Here is a 20656-nt window from a genome sequence, read left to right as displayed (position 1 = left end):
AATCCTTCCATCGTTTATCCTGTGGACGTGGCCAAGCCAGCGGAGCTGACGCTGCCTGAGGATGGTGTGCATGGTTGGGACTCCAGCTTGCTTGAGGACGGTGGTGTTGGTCACTCTGTCCTTCCATGATATTCTAAGGATGCGCCTGAGGCAGCGCAAGTGGAAGATGTTCAGCCTCTTTTCCTGGCGGGCATACAGGGTCCAAGTCTCGCTGCCATAAAGGAGGGTGCTGAGGATGCAGGCTCTGTAGACTTGCATTTTGGTGTGAGTGTACAGCTTGTTGTTGTTCCACACGCTCTTGCTGAGTCTGGACAGAGTTGTGGCCGCTTTTCCAATCCTCCTATTTAGCTCAGTGCCCAATGATAGGGGGTCAGTGATGGTGGACCCGAGGTAAACGAACTCGTGGACGACCTCTAACGTATAGTTGTCAATGCTGATTGATGGGGCTTCAGCAACATCCTGAATGAGTATGTTTGTCGTCTTTAGGCTGATGGTAAGCCCAAAGTCCTTGCACGCTTTGGAGAACTGATCCAGCAGTTTTTGAAGCTGGTCTTCTGTGTGAGACACTACAGCAGCATCGTCTGCGAACAGCATGTCTCTGATGAGGACTTCCTGCACCTTAGACTTAGCTTTCAGCCTTGCAAGATTAAACAGTTTCCCATCAGATCTTGTGTGCAGCAAGATGCCCTCTGTTGAAGATCCAGAGGCATGCTTCAGGAGGAGTGCGAAGAAGATCCCGAACAATGTCGGAAGAAGCACGCATCCTTGTTTGACGCCGCTCCTGATTCTGAAAGCATCTGATAATGCGCCGTCATATTGGATAGTTCCTCTCATGTCTTCGTGGAACGACTGGATCATCTTGAGTAACCGTGGAGGACAGCCTATCTTGTGGAGCAGTTTGAACAGACCATCCCTGCTGACCAAGTCAAAGGCCTTGGTCAAGTCGATGAAGGCTATGTAGAGTGGCTTCCTCTGCTCCCTGCACTTCTGTAGCTGCCTTAGAGAGAAGACCATGTCAACGGTAGACCTCTCTGCACGGAATCCGCACTGTGATTCAGGGTACACCCTCTCAGCAATCATCATAAGAACATAAGAATGGCCATACTGGGTCAGACCAAAGGTCCATCCAGCCCAGCATCCCATCTGCCGACGGTGGCCAATGCCAGGTGCCCCAGAGAAGGAGAACAGAAGACGATGATCAAGTGATTTATCTCCTGCCATCTATCTCCTGCCCTTGTTCTGAAGGCTAGGGCACCATACTTTACCCCTGGCTAATAGCCATTTATGGACCTAACCTGCAAAAATTTATCAAGCTCTTTTTTTAAACCCTAATAGAGTCCTGGCCTTCACAGCCTCCTCGGGCAAGGAGTTCCACAGGTTGACTGTGCACTGTGTGAAGAAAAATTTCCTTATTAGTTTTGAACCTACTACCCATCAATTTCATTTGGTGTCCCCTAGTTCTTGTATTATGGGAAAAGGTAAATAATTTTTCTATATTCACTTTCTCCACACCATTCATGATTTTATATACCTCTATCATATCGCCCCTCAATCGCCTCTTTTCCAAACTGAAAAGTCCCAGTCTCTCTAGCCTCTCCCCATATGGGACCCGTTCCAAGCCCCTAATCATCTTAGTCGCCCTTTTCTGAACCTTTTCTAATGCCAATATATCTTTTTTGAGGTGAGGAGACCACATCTGCACGCAGTACTCAAGATGTGGGCGTACCATAGTTTTATATAGGGGAAGTATGATCTCTTTTGTCTTATTATCGATCCCTTTTTTAATAATTCCTAACATCCTATTTGCCTTACTAACTGCCGCTGCACACTGCGTGGATGTCTTCAGAGAACTATCCACTATAACTCCAAGATCCCTTTCCTGATCTGTCGTAGCTAAATTTGACCCCATCATGTAGTACGTGTAATTTGGGTTATTTTTTCCAACATGCATTACCTTACACTTACCCACATTAAATTTCATTTGCCATTTTGCTGCCCAATCACTCAGTTTGCTGAGATCTTTTTGTAGTTCTTCACAATCCCTTTTGCTTTTGACTGTCCTGAACAACTTGGTGTCATCTGCAAACTTTGCCACCTCACTGCTTACCTCATTTTCTAGATCATTGATGAACAAGTTGAACAGGATCGGTCCCAGGACTGACCCCTGGGGAACACCACTAGTTACCCTCCTCCATTGTGAAAATTTACCATTTATTCCCACCCTTTGTTTTCTGTCTTTTAACCAATTCCCGATCCATGAAAGGATCTTTCCTCCTATCCCATGACCACCTAATTTACATAAAAGCCTTTGGTGTGGGACCGTGTCAAAGGCTTTCTGGAAATCTAGGTATATTATGTCCACTGGGTGCCCCTTGTCCGCATGTTTATTAACCCCTTCAAAGAATTCTAATAGATTAGTTAGACACGACTTCCCTCTGCAGAAACCATGCTGACTTTTGCCCAACAATTCGTGCTCTTCTACGTGCCTTGCAATTTTATTCTTTACTAGTGTTTCTACTAATTTGCCTGGTACTGGAGTCTGCCAAGGATGACGCGAGCGAACGGTTTACCAGTGACGCTTAGGAGGGAGATTCCACGGCAGTTGTTGCAGGCGCTTCTGTCTCCTTTGTTCTTATACAACGTTACAATGTTAGCGTTGCGCATATCCTGTGGAACCTCACCCTCTTTCCAGCACAGGCACAGTAGCTCATGTAGGGGTTCCAGGAGTGTGTCCGCAGCACACTTGATTACCTCTGGTGGTATACCATCCTTGCCAGGGGCCTTTCCTGCTGCAATGCTGTCAATGGCTCTCTTCAGTTCATCCACAGTCGGTTCCTGATCCAGTTCGTCCATTACTGGTAGGAGCTCGATGGCATCGAGGGCTGCATCAGCCACAACATTCTCGCGTGAGTACAGCTCAGAGTAGTGCTCGACCCAGCGCTCCATCTGTTTGGCTTTGTCAGTGATGACTTGACCAGATTTGGATTTCAGAGGTGCCATCTTGTTCTGGGTGGGTCCTAATGCCTTCTTCATACCCTCGTACATTCCTCTGAGATTACCAAAGTCAGCACAGGTCTGGATGCTGCTGCATAGCTGGAGCCAGTGGTTGTTGGTGCAGCGCCTGGCTGTCTGCTGTACTGTTCTTCTGGCCGCTCTAAGTGCTTGCTGTGTACTCCGGCTTGGTGAGCGTTTGTACTCCAGGAGTGCAGCGTGCTTCTTTTCCATGACTGGAATCATCTCATGGGAGTTAGCTTTGAACCAGTCGTTCGTGTTTCTACCTCTTCTTCCGAACACCGACAAGGCCGTGTTGTAAACTGTATCCCTCAGATGTTGCCATTTGGATGTCACATCGGCGCCCCCAGGGCCGCTGCACAGATTTTCGTGGAGGGTCTCTCTGAACTTTTCAGCTTTCTCCAAGTTTGCCGTCTTTCTGGCGTCAGTGCGGGGCCTTCCAGCAGGTTTAGAGGGGTACAGCTTCTTTGGGTCTCAGCTTGAGCTTGGAGCAAACTAGCGAGTGATCTGTATCACAGTCAGCACTATGATAGCTGCATGTCAGAAGGACATTTCTGAGGTTATTACACCTAGTGATGACCACGTCTAGTTGATGCCAGTGCTTCTAGAATGGGTGTCTCCACGACACTGTGCTGTGGCTTCGTTTGGAAGAATGTGTTTGTGATGCACAGATTGTGGTACGTGCACAGTGCAAGGAGATGCTGTCCATTGTCATTCATTTTTCCCACACCGAAGTGTCTTAAGCAGGAAGGCCATGAGGCCCAGTCAGCTCCAACTCTTGCACTGAAGTCACCCAAAATGTACAGTTACAGTTACAGATGGTACAGGGTTGGAGCATAAGCGCTGATCAGGTGGATGGGACCGGCGCAAGTTTGAAGCGTGATCCGAAGAAGTCTTTCTGATCCGCCCATGACTAAATCAGCCACTTGTAGAAGGGTGTTTCTGACAGCAAAGCCAACACCATGCTCTCTAGGTTCTTCTTGGGCTTTACCCTGCCAGAAAAAGGTGTAGTCCTTTTCCTTTAGAGATCCCGAATCTGCGAGTCGCGTCTCTTGCAGTGCAGCGATATCAACTCTGAGCCTCTTCAGTTCCTCGTTGATGACAGTGGTCTTGCTGGTGTCACTGATGGCCTGAAGATCTTCAGTCAAGCCGGTCAGCATGGTCCGCACATTCCAGCAAGCAAGCTTAAATTGTTGATGTTTCTCATTTATTGTTGACTTTCTTACTGGTTTGCCTGGTGCCCAAATTCCAGTCACTTGTCAGGTTCAGGAACCTTAAGCCTCACGCACCCAGCGAGGCAGGTGAACTGTGGCAGGACAGTACCCTATTGGCTGGGGGCTGCCCAGCTTGAGGCGGGCGGTGACTGTCCAGTGAGATGCAAGGATCTCTCCCACCGTTGAAGGCAACCCCTGGTGCTTGTTCTCTACGCCAGTCGAGCAAGAGCTTATAACCGGTATCTGTTGCCTCCTGTGTTGATGCAACGCTGTTCAGTGATGCCAGAGTACCTCTCTGGGTGCGAGCCTGGGCACTTATTATGGAGACTCTGGGCTGCCCAGACACCAGTGTCCCTCTCTCGGCTTTACTGATATAGTCCAAAGGAGAGGATAACCTCCACGTCTGATACCAGCTCAGCTGCAGGAGTTGCCAGGACAGTGCCAGAAGTTGACACCGAACCGCCTTCGGACTCCACTCCAGATTTTCTGTCAGGGTTTACTCCCTTAGCCTTTCTCCTTCCCAGGATAACCCACAAGGCAGTGGGGTGTGGAGAATGGGGTTAAGGATCCCGCTACTTCATACCTCCTGTCACCGCGAGTCACCATAGCTCCCTGTGGAGCAATGACTTCATATCCCCAGGACCCTCCTCCCCACCTTTCTCCGCCACTCCCCCCAGCTACCATCACCATAGGACCCTCCCCAACCCACTAACCCCATCTGCTCCCATGTCTGCCCTCCTCACTGCAGTGGCCCCTCTCCCCCCAGCTGCTCTTAGTGCCCCCAGGTGTTAGCCGATGGCCAAGGATGTTTGGTGAGGTGCCAGCTATGCCCGTTTTATACCACCCGTGACTTTAACCGCTAGGACGCACTGTCCCTTCGCGGCGGGCAGCCCGGGCTAGACTGACAGGTGCCCCAATGGCAGCACTAAGAGCCTTTCCACACCCGTGACTTTAACTGCTAGAGCTCAGAGCCCCTTCGCAGTGGGCAGTCAGGATTGACTGACAGGCGCCCCAAGAGTTTGCCCCGTGGAGGCGGGACAACTCAACGCTAGGCTCTTAGTACTCTCACCTAATGGCCAGGCTTTATAGCCAAAACGGCTGAGGTTCTTTAATTGTGTTGGCTGCTTTACAGTAAACCAGAGAAACAAGTCAGGCTTATGCACAAATGGTTACCAAAATTTATTAAACTAGATTCTAATCATGTGGTTACAAAATTGCTAGTGCCTACTTATTTAAATGTATAGATGTTACACACACAAACAAGTTACAAAACTGAAACCACGATCCCAAAGAAAGAAAACAAAGTATAGAGCTCTATTTCAAACTATGTGTACACTAAAGATAGGAGATCAGGTGTGGGTGCTTCTTACCCTCCTTGCATCTCTCGATTCCAGCGGTGCCAAGCCAGGATCGGTCACTCAATTCCACGGAAAGATGAATAAGGGACAAGGCTCAGGGACCCTTTTAGCTGCAGAAGCCTTGGGAGGCTGTCACTTATCTGACCAGCAGATAGATAGTGAAAAGCACTCAAAAATCATGGTGCTGTAGGTCCCATACTTATACCTCTGTACTCCTTTATTCTCTTTCTCCTTTCTTATGCCAAATTGGGGCTGGTCTGTCTGGGCAACGCCAGCTCTCGCAAGAGTAGTTTACACTTGCAAGGGAGAGAAACAATAAGTTTCGACTACTGGACATTCCTTTTATTAGGGTAAATATTTTCCCACCTAGGATGTTGGTGTGTGTGCATCACGTTATTTAGTAGGGGCTAAGAGCCATGTCTGTCACAGCTTCTCTGTCTGCTGTGAGCCTAATTGTTGTATATGTTCCCAGAGGCACATTGTAGCAGCACACCTGTGCTTCTCACAGCTTCAAAGGCTGTGCTGGAATTTATGTTAAGTGCCCTGTTGTTTTGGCTCCTTTGTGTTCCCAGCAATGCTGGTCTGAGAGGGGGCTGGCTGTCTGGCTGCACCAGGTCACCTTCCCCCATTGCTCTTCAGGCTCTTCTGTTCAGAGACTCCTTTTCCTGGTAGTGCTGCCTTGCAATCAGCATTGACAACTATACGTTAGAGGTCGTCCACGAGTTCGTTTACCTCGGGTCCACCATCACTGACCCCCTATCGTCGGACACTGAGCTAAATAGGAGGATTGGAAAAGCGGCCACAACTCTGTCCAGACTCAGCAAGAGAGTGTGGAATAACAACAAGCTGTACACTCACACCAAAAAGCAAGTCTACAGAGCCTGCATCCTCAGCACCCTCCTTTATGGCAGCGAGACTTGGACCCTGTATGCCCGCCAGGAAAAGAGGCTGAACGTCTTCCACTTGTGCTGCCTCAGGCACATCCTTGGAATATCATGGAAGGACAGAGTGACCAACACCGCCGTCCTCGAGCAAGCTGGAATCCCAACCATGCACATCCTCCTCAGGCAGCGTCGACTCTGCTGGCTTGGCCACATCCACAGGATGAACGATGGAAGGATTCCAAAAGACATCCTGTATGGTGAGCTAGCCTCTGGCAAAAGACCTCCCGGATGCCCCCAGTTGCGCTACAAAGATGTCTGCAAGAGAGACCTCAGAGAGGTAGACATCGAGCTGGACAACTGGGAAGAACTAGCAGATGACCGCAGCAGATGGAGGCAGGGGTTACACAAGGGCCTTTAGAAGGGCGAGATGAGGATCAGACAGCTAGCAGAGGAGAAGTGAGCGCACAAAAAGCACAATAAGGACTTGCCAGACACCCACTACATCTGCAAGAGATGCAGCAAGGACTGTCACTCTCGTGTGGGTCTTCATAGTCACAACAGACGCTGTAAATGAAGTCCTCAGTTGAAACTTTAAAGGGCTCGATCCATAGTCTATGCAGACTGAAGGATGCCTACTACTACAGATGGTAAATTACAGCATGGCAAGCCCCGGTGTGAAACTGCTTTCTAGTAGTAGTAGTATGTCAAGTTGCACCTCGGGACATAAACTGAGCTGTACTAATAACCACACAGGATGTTTCTGAGCAGCAAGCTTGTGCACTGTAGAAAAAATCTGAAATATCTAACACGTTCTTGGATATCCTGTAAATAAGGAAAGACATAATTTATGGCGGCAGTTCCTTCAGCAGTGAAAAAATTAGTGCAATAACTTCATCAGTGTTGAGGGAAATCTTACTGATTGCTACTCATGCATAACTTTTTTTTTTTTTTTAATCAGCAGGTAGCAGGGTATAACTTCAGCCTATTTGGATGCAGAAAGAGAAAAGGAATATTATTTCTCATGGATGAATCGCTATACTCAGAAATTTTTATATGGCCTACTTTGCACCTACACCTATGAGATTCTTAGATCTATTACTTTGTTAGGTTGTGCACCATACCAAATTAGTTATGATATAGTCTTTATCAGTACCAGTTGTTGAAATTGAGGCAGAAACCACTGGCATGACGGGGTGCACTGCTATACAATACTCGGGCTGTTCAGGGTATAGCTGTGTGTGCTCTGAAGATTACCTTAAGGAATGTTGAGAGATTGAGTAGGAGGTTTTGTGCCATTGATTAGGTAGATTTTAAACTTCCCCCAAGAGAAGTGTGAATTTAACCATGCCAGATAGAATCTCTCAGTTCTTTTACTAAGGTTATGTCTACTTTAAGGTCTACTGTGTAGCTGTTCTTTGTCAGGAGAGAAGAGATCTCATGCCAACAAAATAAAACCAACCTCAAGGAGGGATGGTATTTCTGGTGATGGGAGATTATCTCTAGCTGAAAATATGCTGTCCCCACTTGTGCTTTTTGTCAGTCAAGGATATGTTTTCCCCCCCCCCACATGTCCTTGGCCAACAAAAGCTTTACTAGCTGAAATTGCAGTTTAAACATAGCCTAAAATTTAGACATCTGAAGGTCCATAGATTAATAAAATGCCAGTGTTAGTTTTGTCTCTCTCTCCATTTGTAGGTTAAGTGGTCTAGCTCTATTTATTCTGATTTTGAGTGAACTTTTGGAGGATTTAAGACAGAGTATAAATGCCTACACTGGAAATGGGTCAGAACACAAGGGCAAACATCCATATACAGAAGTGCTGTGACCTGGGCCACATGTGGTTTAACTAATTAAATGGAATTTTATATCCCTAGTCTAGATGTTGCCTGTTGTGGTGGTGGCCCAATGGGTGCAGTGCTTGAAGGCACCCGTTCTGCATTGAGCTGTGTATGGCTTGATGTCTGGGAGGATATGTCCATGTGGAATTCTGAAGAATTGAGGGCTAAGTAAGATTTGAACTAAAGTCCCACCACTATTGAGGTATGAATAATGTTTATTGTGTTAAGTGACTTCTCTGGAGGTACCAGTTTACACAAGATGGAAGTCAAAGATCTTTTGTGAAGACGCAGTTTCTGTGGAAGTATATGGATGTTAGCTCTTGTGGTCTTACCCATTGGTAGTACAGGCATTTATCCTTTTGTCTTAAATTTCTCCTTTTCATTCAGCCGAATGATGCATTCTTCACTTCCAGTACTATTAAACAACTGCTGTATTTTTTTACCTCATTCGTAGTAGAAATATTTTGATAATGGCTTTAGTATGAATCTTTTAAAACATTCTAGCATTCTTTCAGATGAAAGAAGCTATATAATACAAGTTATCATTCTTTTTATTTCAGGAATTTGATGAAGCTTCACCCAAACGACCAACAAATCCTTATGCTTCATCTAAAGCAGCTGCAGAATGCTTTGTTCAGTCTTACTGGGAAAGATATCAGGTAAGCTTATGCAGGATATTCAGTGATATGCGGCCCAGTCACTAGCTTAGGTTGCCTGATTTTTGTAATCCAGATGTTTTCCTGGGATAGTGTAGTTTTGCTAACTGTGTTTGCATATCTTCAACTTGTGGGATGTGCCAGCTGATCCCTAGCAGCACTTTGAATGCAGAGAGAACACATGGCTCTTACAGTCGTGTGCAGTGAGCACACAACTCACTTCGTATGCCCTTGCTTTACAGAGTGTCCCTTTAGTGTTACCAGTATGAAAAAAAAAAAAAACTGTGTGGATGGAGACCAGCAGAATCTGGCAACCATGGGTGTGGGCAACGGTAAACAAAACATCTTACAGGCCACATATAGGTTCACAATTAACTTCCCTAATTCCAAAATGGCTGTGTGTGAAGTTAAGGTAGCCAGATTACGTTGTTTGCTGAGGTGGGGAGAGTGGGAGAGAAGAGGCACTTATCTACGGGCTGGTATGTTAGGAGGCTTCATTTCTTCATGAAGTGCTTCCAGATCTTTGGGTAGGCAGAACAAAATTGCAGATTGCAGAATAGTGAGCAATAGTAGCACTGACAAAGCTGAGGCAGTTTGGGTTTGCATTCTTCTGACAGATACTATATCTCTTACGTTATTTCTAAGTTTCCAGTTGTTATCACGCGAAGCAGCAATGTTTATGGACCACATCAGTATCCAGAAAAAGTAAGTTTAGATGTATACATCTGTCTAAACTCTCTGAACCATTATAAAAAGTTTTAGATGTTTTATTTTTGGTCAGAATGTACTTGGACTGTTTTTCAAATAAATTATTTTATATCGCAAAGCCAGTAAAGTTCTGTTAGCACCCTGTATTTGTCTCATAATAATAACCTCTCAGTTTAACTCCCTCCTACGTGACTCATGCTGGTGGATGTAGGAGAAAAGAGGAAATAAATTTCTTGGCGACAATAAAGCATTTGGAGGAGTGTCTCAAATTTTTATTGGGCATTGTCAGAATTTTTTATAGTACTTCTATATTTTCAGAGGATATCAGGGTGCCATAGGCATTGGTGTTGATTCCAGTTTTAATTAACAGCTCCAGTCATGCTGTGAAATTCAGGTGAATAGTAGGCTTTAAAAAAAAAAACCAAAACCCAGGTGTGAAAGGGGGTAGAATTGCATCAGTTAAAACCTAAAAAAGTTTAAAAAAAAAAAATCTGGTCAGAAGTAAAGTGAAATATCAGTGGAGTTGTTCTGTATTGCTGTTGTCCATGTATAGCATGATAGTGTTTGAAATGCAGCATTTTGTAAATGCATATGTAGTATTTTGGTGAGGTCGTGCCTGTCTAAACTGCTTTTCCTTCTGAGCAGCTTGGAAAATCTTAGACAAATTAGAGGTAACTCGTAAAAAAGGAGAATGAAGATGTGTATGGTTCTCATGGACTGACCACTGAAGACTCAAAATGAACTAAAATGGCTATATAGAAACAGAGGGAGCCGTGCTAGTCTATACACTATCAAAACAAAAAGCAGTCAAGTAGCACTTTAAAGACTAGCAAAATAATTTGTTAGGTGAGCTTTCGTGGGACAGACCCAAGAAGTGGGTCTGTCCCACGAAATCTCACCTAATAAATTATTTTGCTAGTCTTTAAAGTGCTACTTGACTGCTTTTTGTTTTAAAATGGCTCTCTTTCTATAGTTAGAAACAAAATGATACCTGGATCCACCGTTTTGTAGGAAGTTTTGTGTTTCTGATGAATCCTAGTCTACAGCTGGATTTCACAATTGCCAAGTTAAGTACTTCCAGGCAGCCCTGGGATTCTTGCTCAAAATTCAGTATCTTTCTATTTTTGTGCCAATTTATGATTTTTAGATGGCAACTTAAGCTTGTTTATAGCTATGGATTTATTACAGGTAGGTAACAGAACACCAGATTTCAACATGCTGACAGATGTTTGAGTAAATTTTTGTGTGAGGATGTTTGGGTGTAACTGCTCCTTGCAGGGTAGGGTCATAATTGCTCAAGTGTTTAGCCCTGTTTGTCTTGATCCTACAAATGCTTTCACAGGTGTTTAACTTCATGCACTTGAGCAGCCCGGTTGATATCTCTGTGGCTCCTCCACATGGATAAAGTTAAGCAAAGGCTGTGTTTGTAGGATTAGGGCCACAGTGGCTGCCTAAAGAGAACAAGATTTAAAGCTACAGATCCTGTGATCTTCAGTGATAAGAACCTGTTCTTTTAGAGTGGAAGATCATGAATTCTATTTCTCCATGTTGTGTATATCCTATTAAGCTGGTTTGTTTCACAGACTCGTAGTGATTTGTATTTCCTGTTTTGAGTTAAATCCTTTGAACAGACTTCTGAACTGAATGTATATGCTCACATTGAACAAGAAAATAAATATGCATGTGACTTTTATGCCCAAGGAGCTTTTAGCTTGGTTAAGATGAATGTTGGGAAGCATGCGTGCTCACAAATGCTCTTTTCAAAAGAAATCCTAAAATTTCTTCTATTATATGTTTTAAAATTCAAAGGGATATATTATGCCAGTTCTTCCATCGAACTTTCAGTTGTGTTGCTTTGTTTTGAAATATTTTATGGGTGAAATTCTGGGTGCATTGGCTTCAGTGAAGCCAGGATTTCACCTGGTAGGCCCTTTTAGCATTTCAAGGTTATTTTAATGAACATGCTTTTTTCTGTTTAGGTTATTCCAAAGTTTATATCTTTGTTGCATCAGAACAGGAAATGGTATGTAACTTTGTTTGCTAGACAGACGTCTTTTTTTTGTTTTGTGATAAGAGAGTATGTGGTAGAATAGCCATTGTTAAGTTGTAATAAAGGCAGTGTTTATCATAAATTTAACACTTTTTTAAAATTAGTACCATTAGTAATTTGAGTGTTCCTTACTTGCATTTTAGGTGCATTGCATTCAGAATTAGAAAAGGGTTATTTTAAAATTCAATGGAATCTTCTTTCAACCAGCAAGCGTCTAATTTCTGTTTCCATTTAAAAACACACATCTAAATGTTGACAGAATAATTGGCTATTTCTGTTTAAAGTTACACCACAAAGTATCTTTTTTTTTTTCCTCCCCCATTTAGCTGCATTCATGGTTCTGGGCTTCAACGAAGGAATTTTCTTTACGCCACTGATGTAGCAGACGCATTCCTTATGGTTCTAAAGAAGGGGAAGCCAGGTGAAATTTATAACATTGGAACCAGTTTTGAAATGTCTGTTGTACAACTTGCTAAAGAATTAATCCATCTAGTAAGTAAACAATGCAGACAGTTCAGAGTACTTGGGGTTTTCTTTCCTTATGATGATGATACATCTGCAGCTGAACTGCAGAAGGCTTGAATTACTTGGGGCTTATGTGGGTTTAATATTCGAAGGGTCGGAAAGATGAAGTTCAACAATCCCGTAGAGCTGTGGTATCTAATCGGTGCTGAAGCAGTAGCTGCTATAGTCGTTGCTATAGCAAACCAGCCACCTTTTTTCTGAAAATATATTTATTGTTCAAACCAACTAGCCACATTCAACTGGCCAAATAGCAGCATGTGCATAGTGGCTAGCATTTTGACCACCATGGCTTTGAGACAGAAGAACCATAGATCCACAGAACAAGTAGTACGGATATAGCCATGTAAGTTACTCCACTCTAGAGCATTTTGTCAGTCCTGGATCCTGACTGAAAGAAATTATCTGTAAGTCAGGGTAGCTTAGATTCTGTGCAAATGCAATTTTCCTAGGTTTTGGGAGACGTGGGTTCAGTTTCCTCCTCTGCCATAGATGTCCTGCATGACCTTGGGTGTGTCACTTAGCCCCTCAGTGCTTCAGTGTCTCATCTCTGAAATGGATAGTGTGAGGATAAATGCATTTAACGTCTTTATAGTATTTTGAGATAAACCGTTGAAAAAGTGCTGTGTAAGAAAAAATTATTATTATTGTCTCACTGAAATGAGTGCTTTTATGTTTAAGGGGGCAGCATTGAGCACTCGCCACCTGCTTTTTATATAGGCTAATGACCAGTCATCAGTTCATAATTAGTCTTTGAGACTGTCTCTTTCATTTTGGTCAGGGAATGTGGAATTGCCAAAAGTGAAAGCTTGTTATAATTTAAAATCATGCAAAAATCCAGTTAAGTACAGAGTTGCCATTGAAATCACTCTAAATTGTCAAAACTAATTACCTTGCAATAAGTTTGCCAGCAACAGCTCTTAAAATGTAAAAACATACAGAAATAGTGGTTTATATAATCAAGTGTTAAATTTGAATCTTTATATTGATTTAAGTCTGTGCATCATAACCAGATGTGTGCTTAAAAAAACAATGGTTTCTGCTTGACAGATAAAAAAGACCGGTTCAGAATCTGAAATGGAATATTGGGTGGATTACGTCAAAGATAGGTGAGGAACTGGCTGAGTGTCTATTGGGGGTTTTTTATGTTTTTCTGGTTTGCGCCACTGCAAACGAAAAACAAAATGAAGTTCTGGTTATACCCTTTTGTGAAAGTAGTGTATTCCTGCATAGATCAGTGATGTCAGGCTCACAGTGAAGGAGGGCATATGAGCGAGTGAGTGAGATTTCAGTACGTTTTCCCCTCAGTCCACAGAGGAATACCTTTGCACAGAGAGAAAAAAGGTATAAATATGGCCTTTGTGTGAAAACTAAATTCTTCTAATTTGTTTGTTTGGTACATTGTCACATTTACCATCACTCGTGATTGAAGAAACTTTGCCCTGTATACCACTTTTATTTCTGCACTTTGTTTCCTTCTGTTTTAGTGTGTCGTCTCTGGTCTCCATTTGTATTTCATTCCCTGATGTAACTACCAGTTTCCCACCGTCCTGAAGGCTTCACTTTCACACACATTTTTTTTATTGTAAAAGCAGTATTTAATATTGCCATTAATGTGTCTTTGATTACATTTTGAGAATTGACACTCCAGTGGGGTTAATACCTCTTAATCATTGTTTCAGGTGATCTTCAGGCTCAGCGAGACTATCAGGTTAAAATTCTATCATGGATATTTTTAATAAAAGTCAGGGACATGTGGTGGGATAACAAATTGACAGAAGGCTGTGACCTGTCCTTGACTTTCACAGGTTGACCCTCTCTAGTCTGGCACCCTCAGGATTGACTGGTGCCAGATGAGAGAATTGGCCAGCTCACAGGAGATCAATATTGTCTAGGAGCATTAACAACATTTCTTTTGCTTGCTTGTCTCTTAGAAGACATATAGGAATAAATTACATCTAAACAGCAGCACAGAACACTGACATCCAGGACTGGTGGCTGAAAACCAACTTTATGGGACCACGGGAAACTTGGCAACACCCATAATAATTGGTCATCCAGATAACTAAAATGATGCTGTATTATGGATGTTGCTGGAAGAGAGAGTTCCAGATTAGAGAGGTTCAATCTGTACTAAAAATACCTTGTGTGGGTGGGTGGGAGGGATGACCACACATTGTTATAATGCTCCTTCAGCAGGGGCTGCCCTCTGCTGCTCCAGGACTGTGGAGCTGGAGCCAGCTGCTGCCTTGGTGGTCCAAGAGCTGTCATCTGCTTCAGCCTTGTCCCAGAAGAAACTGTGGAGATCCTGGGAAGTCATGGAATTTGTGAGCACCATGATAGAATCTTATCCTTAACTATGAGTTAACTTTCCAAATATGAACAGAATATCTTGGCAGCCAGATGGACTTCAAATTTATTAACTTAGATTCTGGACAATCTGAGTGTAGTTATATGGGCTGTGTAAATACACCAGGGGGCCAAATGCAGCCCTTTGGCTATGTGTTATCACTGATTTCTCCATGGCCAGAGGGCATCATTATGATCATCAAGTGTGACCTATAACATGTCATAGAATTTCCCCAGAAAAATTCCTAGCGCATAAAATACACAAGATCTCATTGTACTCATAAGATTGAGAAACACATGAGCTTTATAGAGATGGGAACAGATGAGCCCTGCAGTGTTTTAGAAAAATAGGACATTGTCCTTTTAAAACTTAGTTTTTTCAAGAAAATGCGAACTGTCTCTCTTGCTGTGAACAGACATATAAAGAAGGAAATTGGAAAGACTAATTCTGCAGGGTGCATTTCAGAAAAGAATCTTGATGGCAGTAGTATAACATTAAAATATAGCACAAGACACTTAATATTATGTTTTATTTAAATCATGTATCTTTCAGATACTAACAGACGAAAGTCCTGTTTGTGTGACATAAATCATTGTGGTTACTGGGAGAGTGCTGAACATAGTTTGTCTTTACTCTTGCTGCCTGTGGAAGTGGGGTCAACTTCTGGAGTGTAGGTGCAGCTTATTGCCTCGTGTTTGAGTTCCTAGATGTAGAGATGCAGCATCTTTTCAAGTAGGCAGCACTTGAGGTTAAAGTTGAGATACTTAAGTAGGATTCTCCCCACTCACTTTCCATCAGTAGATCTTGGTAAATTTAGGTTCCAAGGCAGTGAGCTCTCGCTAATGATGACATTGCTGTTCTAGGTTTCTAGGATATTGCCATGTCTTGAGAGCTTTGAACGAGGTGAATATTTGATGCATCCTAACAGTGTAGTATTAACGTTATGAATCATGTTTATTATGGTAGACTCTAAGAGCCAACTCTTTGCATATAAAGAGTAGTATATGGGAAAAGGGTATTACACTTTAGCAAAATAAACTGTGTGATGGCAACAGACAATGAGGAAATATACCTTAGTGTACTTAAAGAACTTGAAAGTTGAACATTAACTATTATCCTCAAGAACTCATGGAAAAGGTCTCAGAAAACTTCAGAAAAAGGAAAAAGAACAGGAGCTGGGGAATTCTAGACCAGTCAGTCTGATACCTGCAGAGACACTGAAACCAATTATTAAATCAGTTTCTCAAATCTAGAGGAAAAATAAGGTGATAATTTTATAGCCAAAGTGAATTTCTCAGAACAAATTGTAGCACATCTGATTCCTTTATTTGACAGGGTAACTGGCCTACTGGTTGGGGGGAAGCAATAAACAGGATATATCTGGATTTTTTTATACAATTTTAAATATCATAAGCAAATGGGAAAGTGTGGTCTAGACGAAATTACTGTAAGGTGGGTACATAATATGTTGAAAGGCTACTCAAGAATATTGGTGGTTTTGCTGTCAAACTTAGAAAATGTATCAAGTGGGGTCTTGCAGGGGTCTGGCCAGACTTCAGTTTTATTCAGTATGGCTACATCTACACTATCCAAAAACTTCAAAATGGCCATGCAAATGGCCATTTCGAAGTTTACTAATGAAGCGCTGAAATACATATTCAACGCCTCATTAGCATGCAGGCGGCCACGGCACTTCAAAATTGACGCGGCTCGTTGCTGCGCGGCTCATCCAGATGGGGCTCCTTTTCAAAAGGACCCCAGCTGCTGCCAAGTCCCCTTATTCTTATGAGTGTTTTATGTAAGACATGGGATGTTAATTACTCTGCCCTATCTACTGGTAGTGAGGCTCAACTGGAGTGGTGTCCTGCGTTACATGCCTAAAAAGTTTGTATTCACCACTACCATGCCTCCTGCTGGTCAGTCCAGGAATTAGCTCTTCTAGCTCTGGGCCACCCTCCTCCAGCCGCTGTCTCACTTGCCATTACCTGCTTCTCCCAGATCATCACAGCACTCTCTCAGGACCCATCTCAATCCCAGACTGTAGCACTCCCTTTCCCTGCTAATGTCCTACTGCAGCAACCATCTTCTTGGGCCTTCCCCTGCCAAGCAACCCAGCTACCCCTAAGCCAGCTACTTGCCTCAGTAACTGGCTGCCATCTTTCCTCTAGCCCCTTCTCTCAGGGACAAACTGTAGTTACACTTGGTTATGCTTATTGTTAGCGTGCGCACACGTGTGTCTGCACGCGCACCTGCTCTGACCCCAGCTGCCCCTTTGCATCCCTAGTGCCTCCTCAGGCCTTTACCACAACCCCGATTGGGGCGTGCTTACAGTTCAGTTGCTTGTGAATGTAGCATACGTGACCAACAGTTGTTGGTCCAATTATCTGGGAAAGCGATCAGTCCAGCTGATCTACATATGCTCCTTTCCCAAAACCGATGCTCTGAGCTCATGGAGATATCGTATCGTCCTTGACTATGGTAAAGGCATCCCGGGTTCGAATCATGCTGTGGACATCAGTTTACGCACATGTGATGAGTTCCAATAAGACAACTGGTCACGTGCTAACGTGGTTTCATCAGGACCTTATTCTAACAAGTACCAGCTATGGCAATTGTGTAGCTGGAGTCAATTTATCTACTATTGATTTACCTGGCCATACTTGCTGAGGGAGGTCAATGGGAGAAACTGTCCTGTTGACCTCCCTTACTACTCATGAGACTGAGGTCTACAGGGTCGACTGTTGAGCCCTGATAGTTCAACTAGATCAACCTTCCGGGTAGTGAAGACATACCCTAACTTTCCTCTGTGGTGCTGCCTTTTTTTTTATAGGCCCTAGCTGAGCCCTGATTGGCTGCCTGATGGCCTTTCCTGATTTGCCTCCTGGGATCAGCCCTTTCCCAGGGCTTTGTTAATCCTTTACACTCCAGTGCAGGGCAACTTCCCCATCACATGGCACTATACTGTAAGAAGTAGATACATTTAAGACTCTAGAAGAGAACAAAAAACAGGACGTTTGGAAAATAATACCACTGAAAGAATTGTTATGTTGACTCTCGAGGTGCAAGAACTGAAAGGGGACATAAGACTTCAAATACGTAAAGAGCATGGTGATCACTTGTTTTCCTTGGCTCTCATGGTAGGACAAGAAGTAATCAGTTCATTCTGTAACAATGGAGATTATAGAAATTCCTATATTTATTATTAGAATGGATCACTTATGGAGATTAGGGAACTAACTTGACCATACAAATGTAAATCCGGAAGGAATCTCAAGAATTCAACAGTCCATCTGCCTGTTCTGTGACAGGAGAACACATCTTCTAAGCCATCTCTGACATGTTTGCCTAACTCACTGGAAATTTTTAAGGTTGGGTTAGACAAACATCTGTCAGAGATGGTCTAGGAGATGTATTCTGCCTCAGTACAGCCAGATGGACTGTCGAATTCTTGAGATTCCTTCTGGACCTACATTTCTATGATCAAGTGAGCTCCATAATCTTTTTGAGGTATGGGATGGTTTGTTAGGAAGGAGAAAGACAAGATAGAGAAGACAGTAAGAGGTACAGATGTGGAGTAAAACTGAGGTGAAATGGCAGGAAGTGGAGAACAGGATCAAACGGGAAACCAGCACAGGACAAAAAGTCCAGTCAAAACTGTACAGTGGCCAAATGTCTGAGTGTTCAAAGGATCAGACATCTCTGCTTTGGCTGCTTTTGCCCCATCAGATGTTCTCTGGTAGCTTCTTCTGGTAGTCTTTGCCAGAGGCCACATGGCTTATGTGGGAAAGCAACATCTGGGATCTGATGCCCTCAAGATTTGTGGATGGGGGTAAAGGGGATAAACAAACATACTAGCACAGTGGGGTTTAAGTTATCTTGAGATCCACATGGCTCGCTTTTCTTTCTGAACAGCTGAACATAATCAATTTTGTGCCTGATTAGAAATGTTTTGAAAATGTGACATAGCAAATCTTTTTGGGTGGGGAAAATCACATTTTTAATTTTAAAAATGCCTAATAGAAGTGCTTGAGGGCAGTGTGGAGCACACTACTGGGTACAAAATTGTTTTGAAAAATATTTTACATACTTCAACTGTTTTTCTCTAAACTTTTATTTTCTTTAAGGCCTGTCAATGACTTAAGGTATCCAATGAAGTCAGAAAAAATGCACAATTTAGGATGGAGACCTAAAGTTCCTTGGAAGGAAGGAATAAAGAAAACAAGTATGCCACACTTATTATCTACAGCTGACTGGGGGGCAAGGGGGCGTTATTTGGGTGTAAAGAAATAGACTATTTTGGTTTTGAAATTTAGTGTTACTTTATGAGTAGCTAAAGTTAGAATGCTGCTGACCTTACTCTTCCAAACTATCTAGTTAGAATCAACTCCACTTTAAGTAGCTTATATGTCTGTTAGTATTTAAAATTGTCACCTTACCCATCTTAATGTCATGTAAAAGCAGGGGCAAATGTAGGCATTTTTGTATGGTTCAGTAGTGTTTTGGTTAAGGACTTCATTGAAGATTCAAAATATTATTACCTGTATATTTAAACTGATACTAATTATTCATAATTTGCATTCTTTGATTTGTGGTATCTGGAAAAGGGTTATGCATATTCCTACCTATCAGTTTTTCTTTTTAATTTAATCTGTGTCTTAAATTCAACTTTCTTGTCTTGTGCTAGTTGAATGGTACAGAGACAATTTTCACAACTGGAAGAACGTGGAGAAAGCTTTGAGGCCCTTTCCTATGACAGACCAGCTTGATGTATGGTAGTGTGAAGAAAGAACAAAGGAAATCATCATCTCTCCTTGTGACTGTTTCTTGTTCAAAGAAACTTGCAGTCAAGTGACCAAGCTGAAGTTTCGTCACGCTTCAAGATACATGAACAATTATGAATTTACAGATACAAATAGGGAACAAAATGGGAAAGATATTCAGCATTTTTTAATATTTGATTTTATAGACATAAATCTGTTTAACTCTTATTTTCAGTGCAATATTCTTAAATATTTATAGGAAGTTATTTTGAATAAACTGTATGAAGGATTTTATAACACTATAAATTGATAAACTTATCAATCTGTTTTGTTCATCTTGATTGACAAACATATCCGATACAACTTTTGGCATTTTTGATGAAAATCAGTTCTTGGTGTTCAGGAATGTATCATACATACCAGACAGGTCATTACTAGTTCCATCTCATTAGGTACAAAATTGTATTTTCTGTTTAGGCACATAATCATTAAGGAGCAAGTGTTGTATAACCTACAAAAGGTTATAGAATCACAAAAGACAGAGGAGAGCTAAATGCTTTTAGTCCATTTCATTGCCATTGCAGTATTGTTCTTTATGGATGATTTTTTCTGGAACATTGTCAGGTGTAATTTTAAATGTCCTAAATAGCGCACATAACTTTTCTTGGGAAATTGTTCTCACCCTAATAGAGCTTCCATGAAGCTTGTATTTAATTTCATTCCATTATCAGTTTAGATTATTTTCAAAGGATTTTGGCACAGTGGTCGTTATCCAGTTTTTACCTCTTGTATTACCCTAAATAATTCTTTCTGAACATTTTACAACTGGAATGTTTGGGGAAAAAAACTTGAATGTTAAGTTTGTATTTCAAATGTTTTTCAATAGTGATAAAAGCTGAACAGTTTTTTTTTGTGTGTGCATCTGAATTGTGAAATGTCTTGCATTATCGGTTTAAATCACGTATCGATGAAACATTGTTAGTAAAATATTCCTGTAAAATGCTGGGTTTTTTTTAAATGAAGAGAAATATTCTGAATTTTCAACTTTAATTATGGAAAAGACACTCAGATGGATTTTTCAGTTTATTTTGAATATAAAATGCTTGTCTGACTTGATTGTCTTCTCTTGTGCACAAGTTGATTCAATGTGTCTCATGTAAAAAAGTTAAATAATGGTAGTGTACATTAGCTGAATATTCCAGGGGTATTGGAGAGTAAACCTAAGTAAGAGAATGAGATATTATTGATTCTTGGAAATGTTAAGGGCATAAATGGAGAGATTTTGTCCACAGGAAAATTGTGCA

The 20656-nt window shown here is 42.3% G+C and overlaps 1 protein-coding gene across 5 annotated transcripts in view; it reads left to right on the top strand.

Annotated features, from left to right (window-relative positions):
- The window catches only part of TGDS (TDP-glucose 4,6-dehydratase), a 41155-nt gene extending 20499 nt beyond the window's left edge, over nucleotides 1–20656 (top strand). For 2 of the 5 annotated variants that reach the window (XM_074989171.1, XM_074989165.1), the window contains 7 exons: nucleotides 8867–8965; nucleotides 9608–9667; nucleotides 11650–11693; nucleotides 12047–12212; nucleotides 13293–13351; nucleotides 18717–18814; nucleotides 19277–20656. In XM_074989171.1, coding sequence (XP_074845272.1) covers nucleotides 8867–8965; nucleotides 9608–9667; nucleotides 11650–11693; nucleotides 12047–12212; nucleotides 13293–13351; nucleotides 18717–18814; nucleotides 19277–19368 — 618 coding nt within the window. In that variant the 3' untranslated portion in view covers nucleotides 19369–20656. Of the gene's footprint in view, nucleotides 1–8866; nucleotides 8966–9607; nucleotides 9668–11649; nucleotides 11694–12046; nucleotides 12213–13292; nucleotides 13352–13475; nucleotides 14350–18716; nucleotides 18815–19276 lie in introns of those variants that run through there. The other 3 variants (XM_074989188.1, XM_074989198.1, XM_074989179.1) reach the window with 3 other exon arrangements.

This window comes from Carettochelys insculpta, chromosome 1 (assembly GCF_033958435.1).
Source record: "Carettochelys insculpta isolate YL-2023 chromosome 1, ASM3395843v1, whole genome shotgun sequence".
Taxonomy (NCBI): Eukaryota; Metazoa; Chordata; order Testudines; family Carettochelyidae; genus Carettochelys; species Carettochelys insculpta.
The sequence above is the reverse complement of the archived record's forward strand: the minus strand, read 5'-3'. Positions and strand labels throughout refer to the sequence as shown.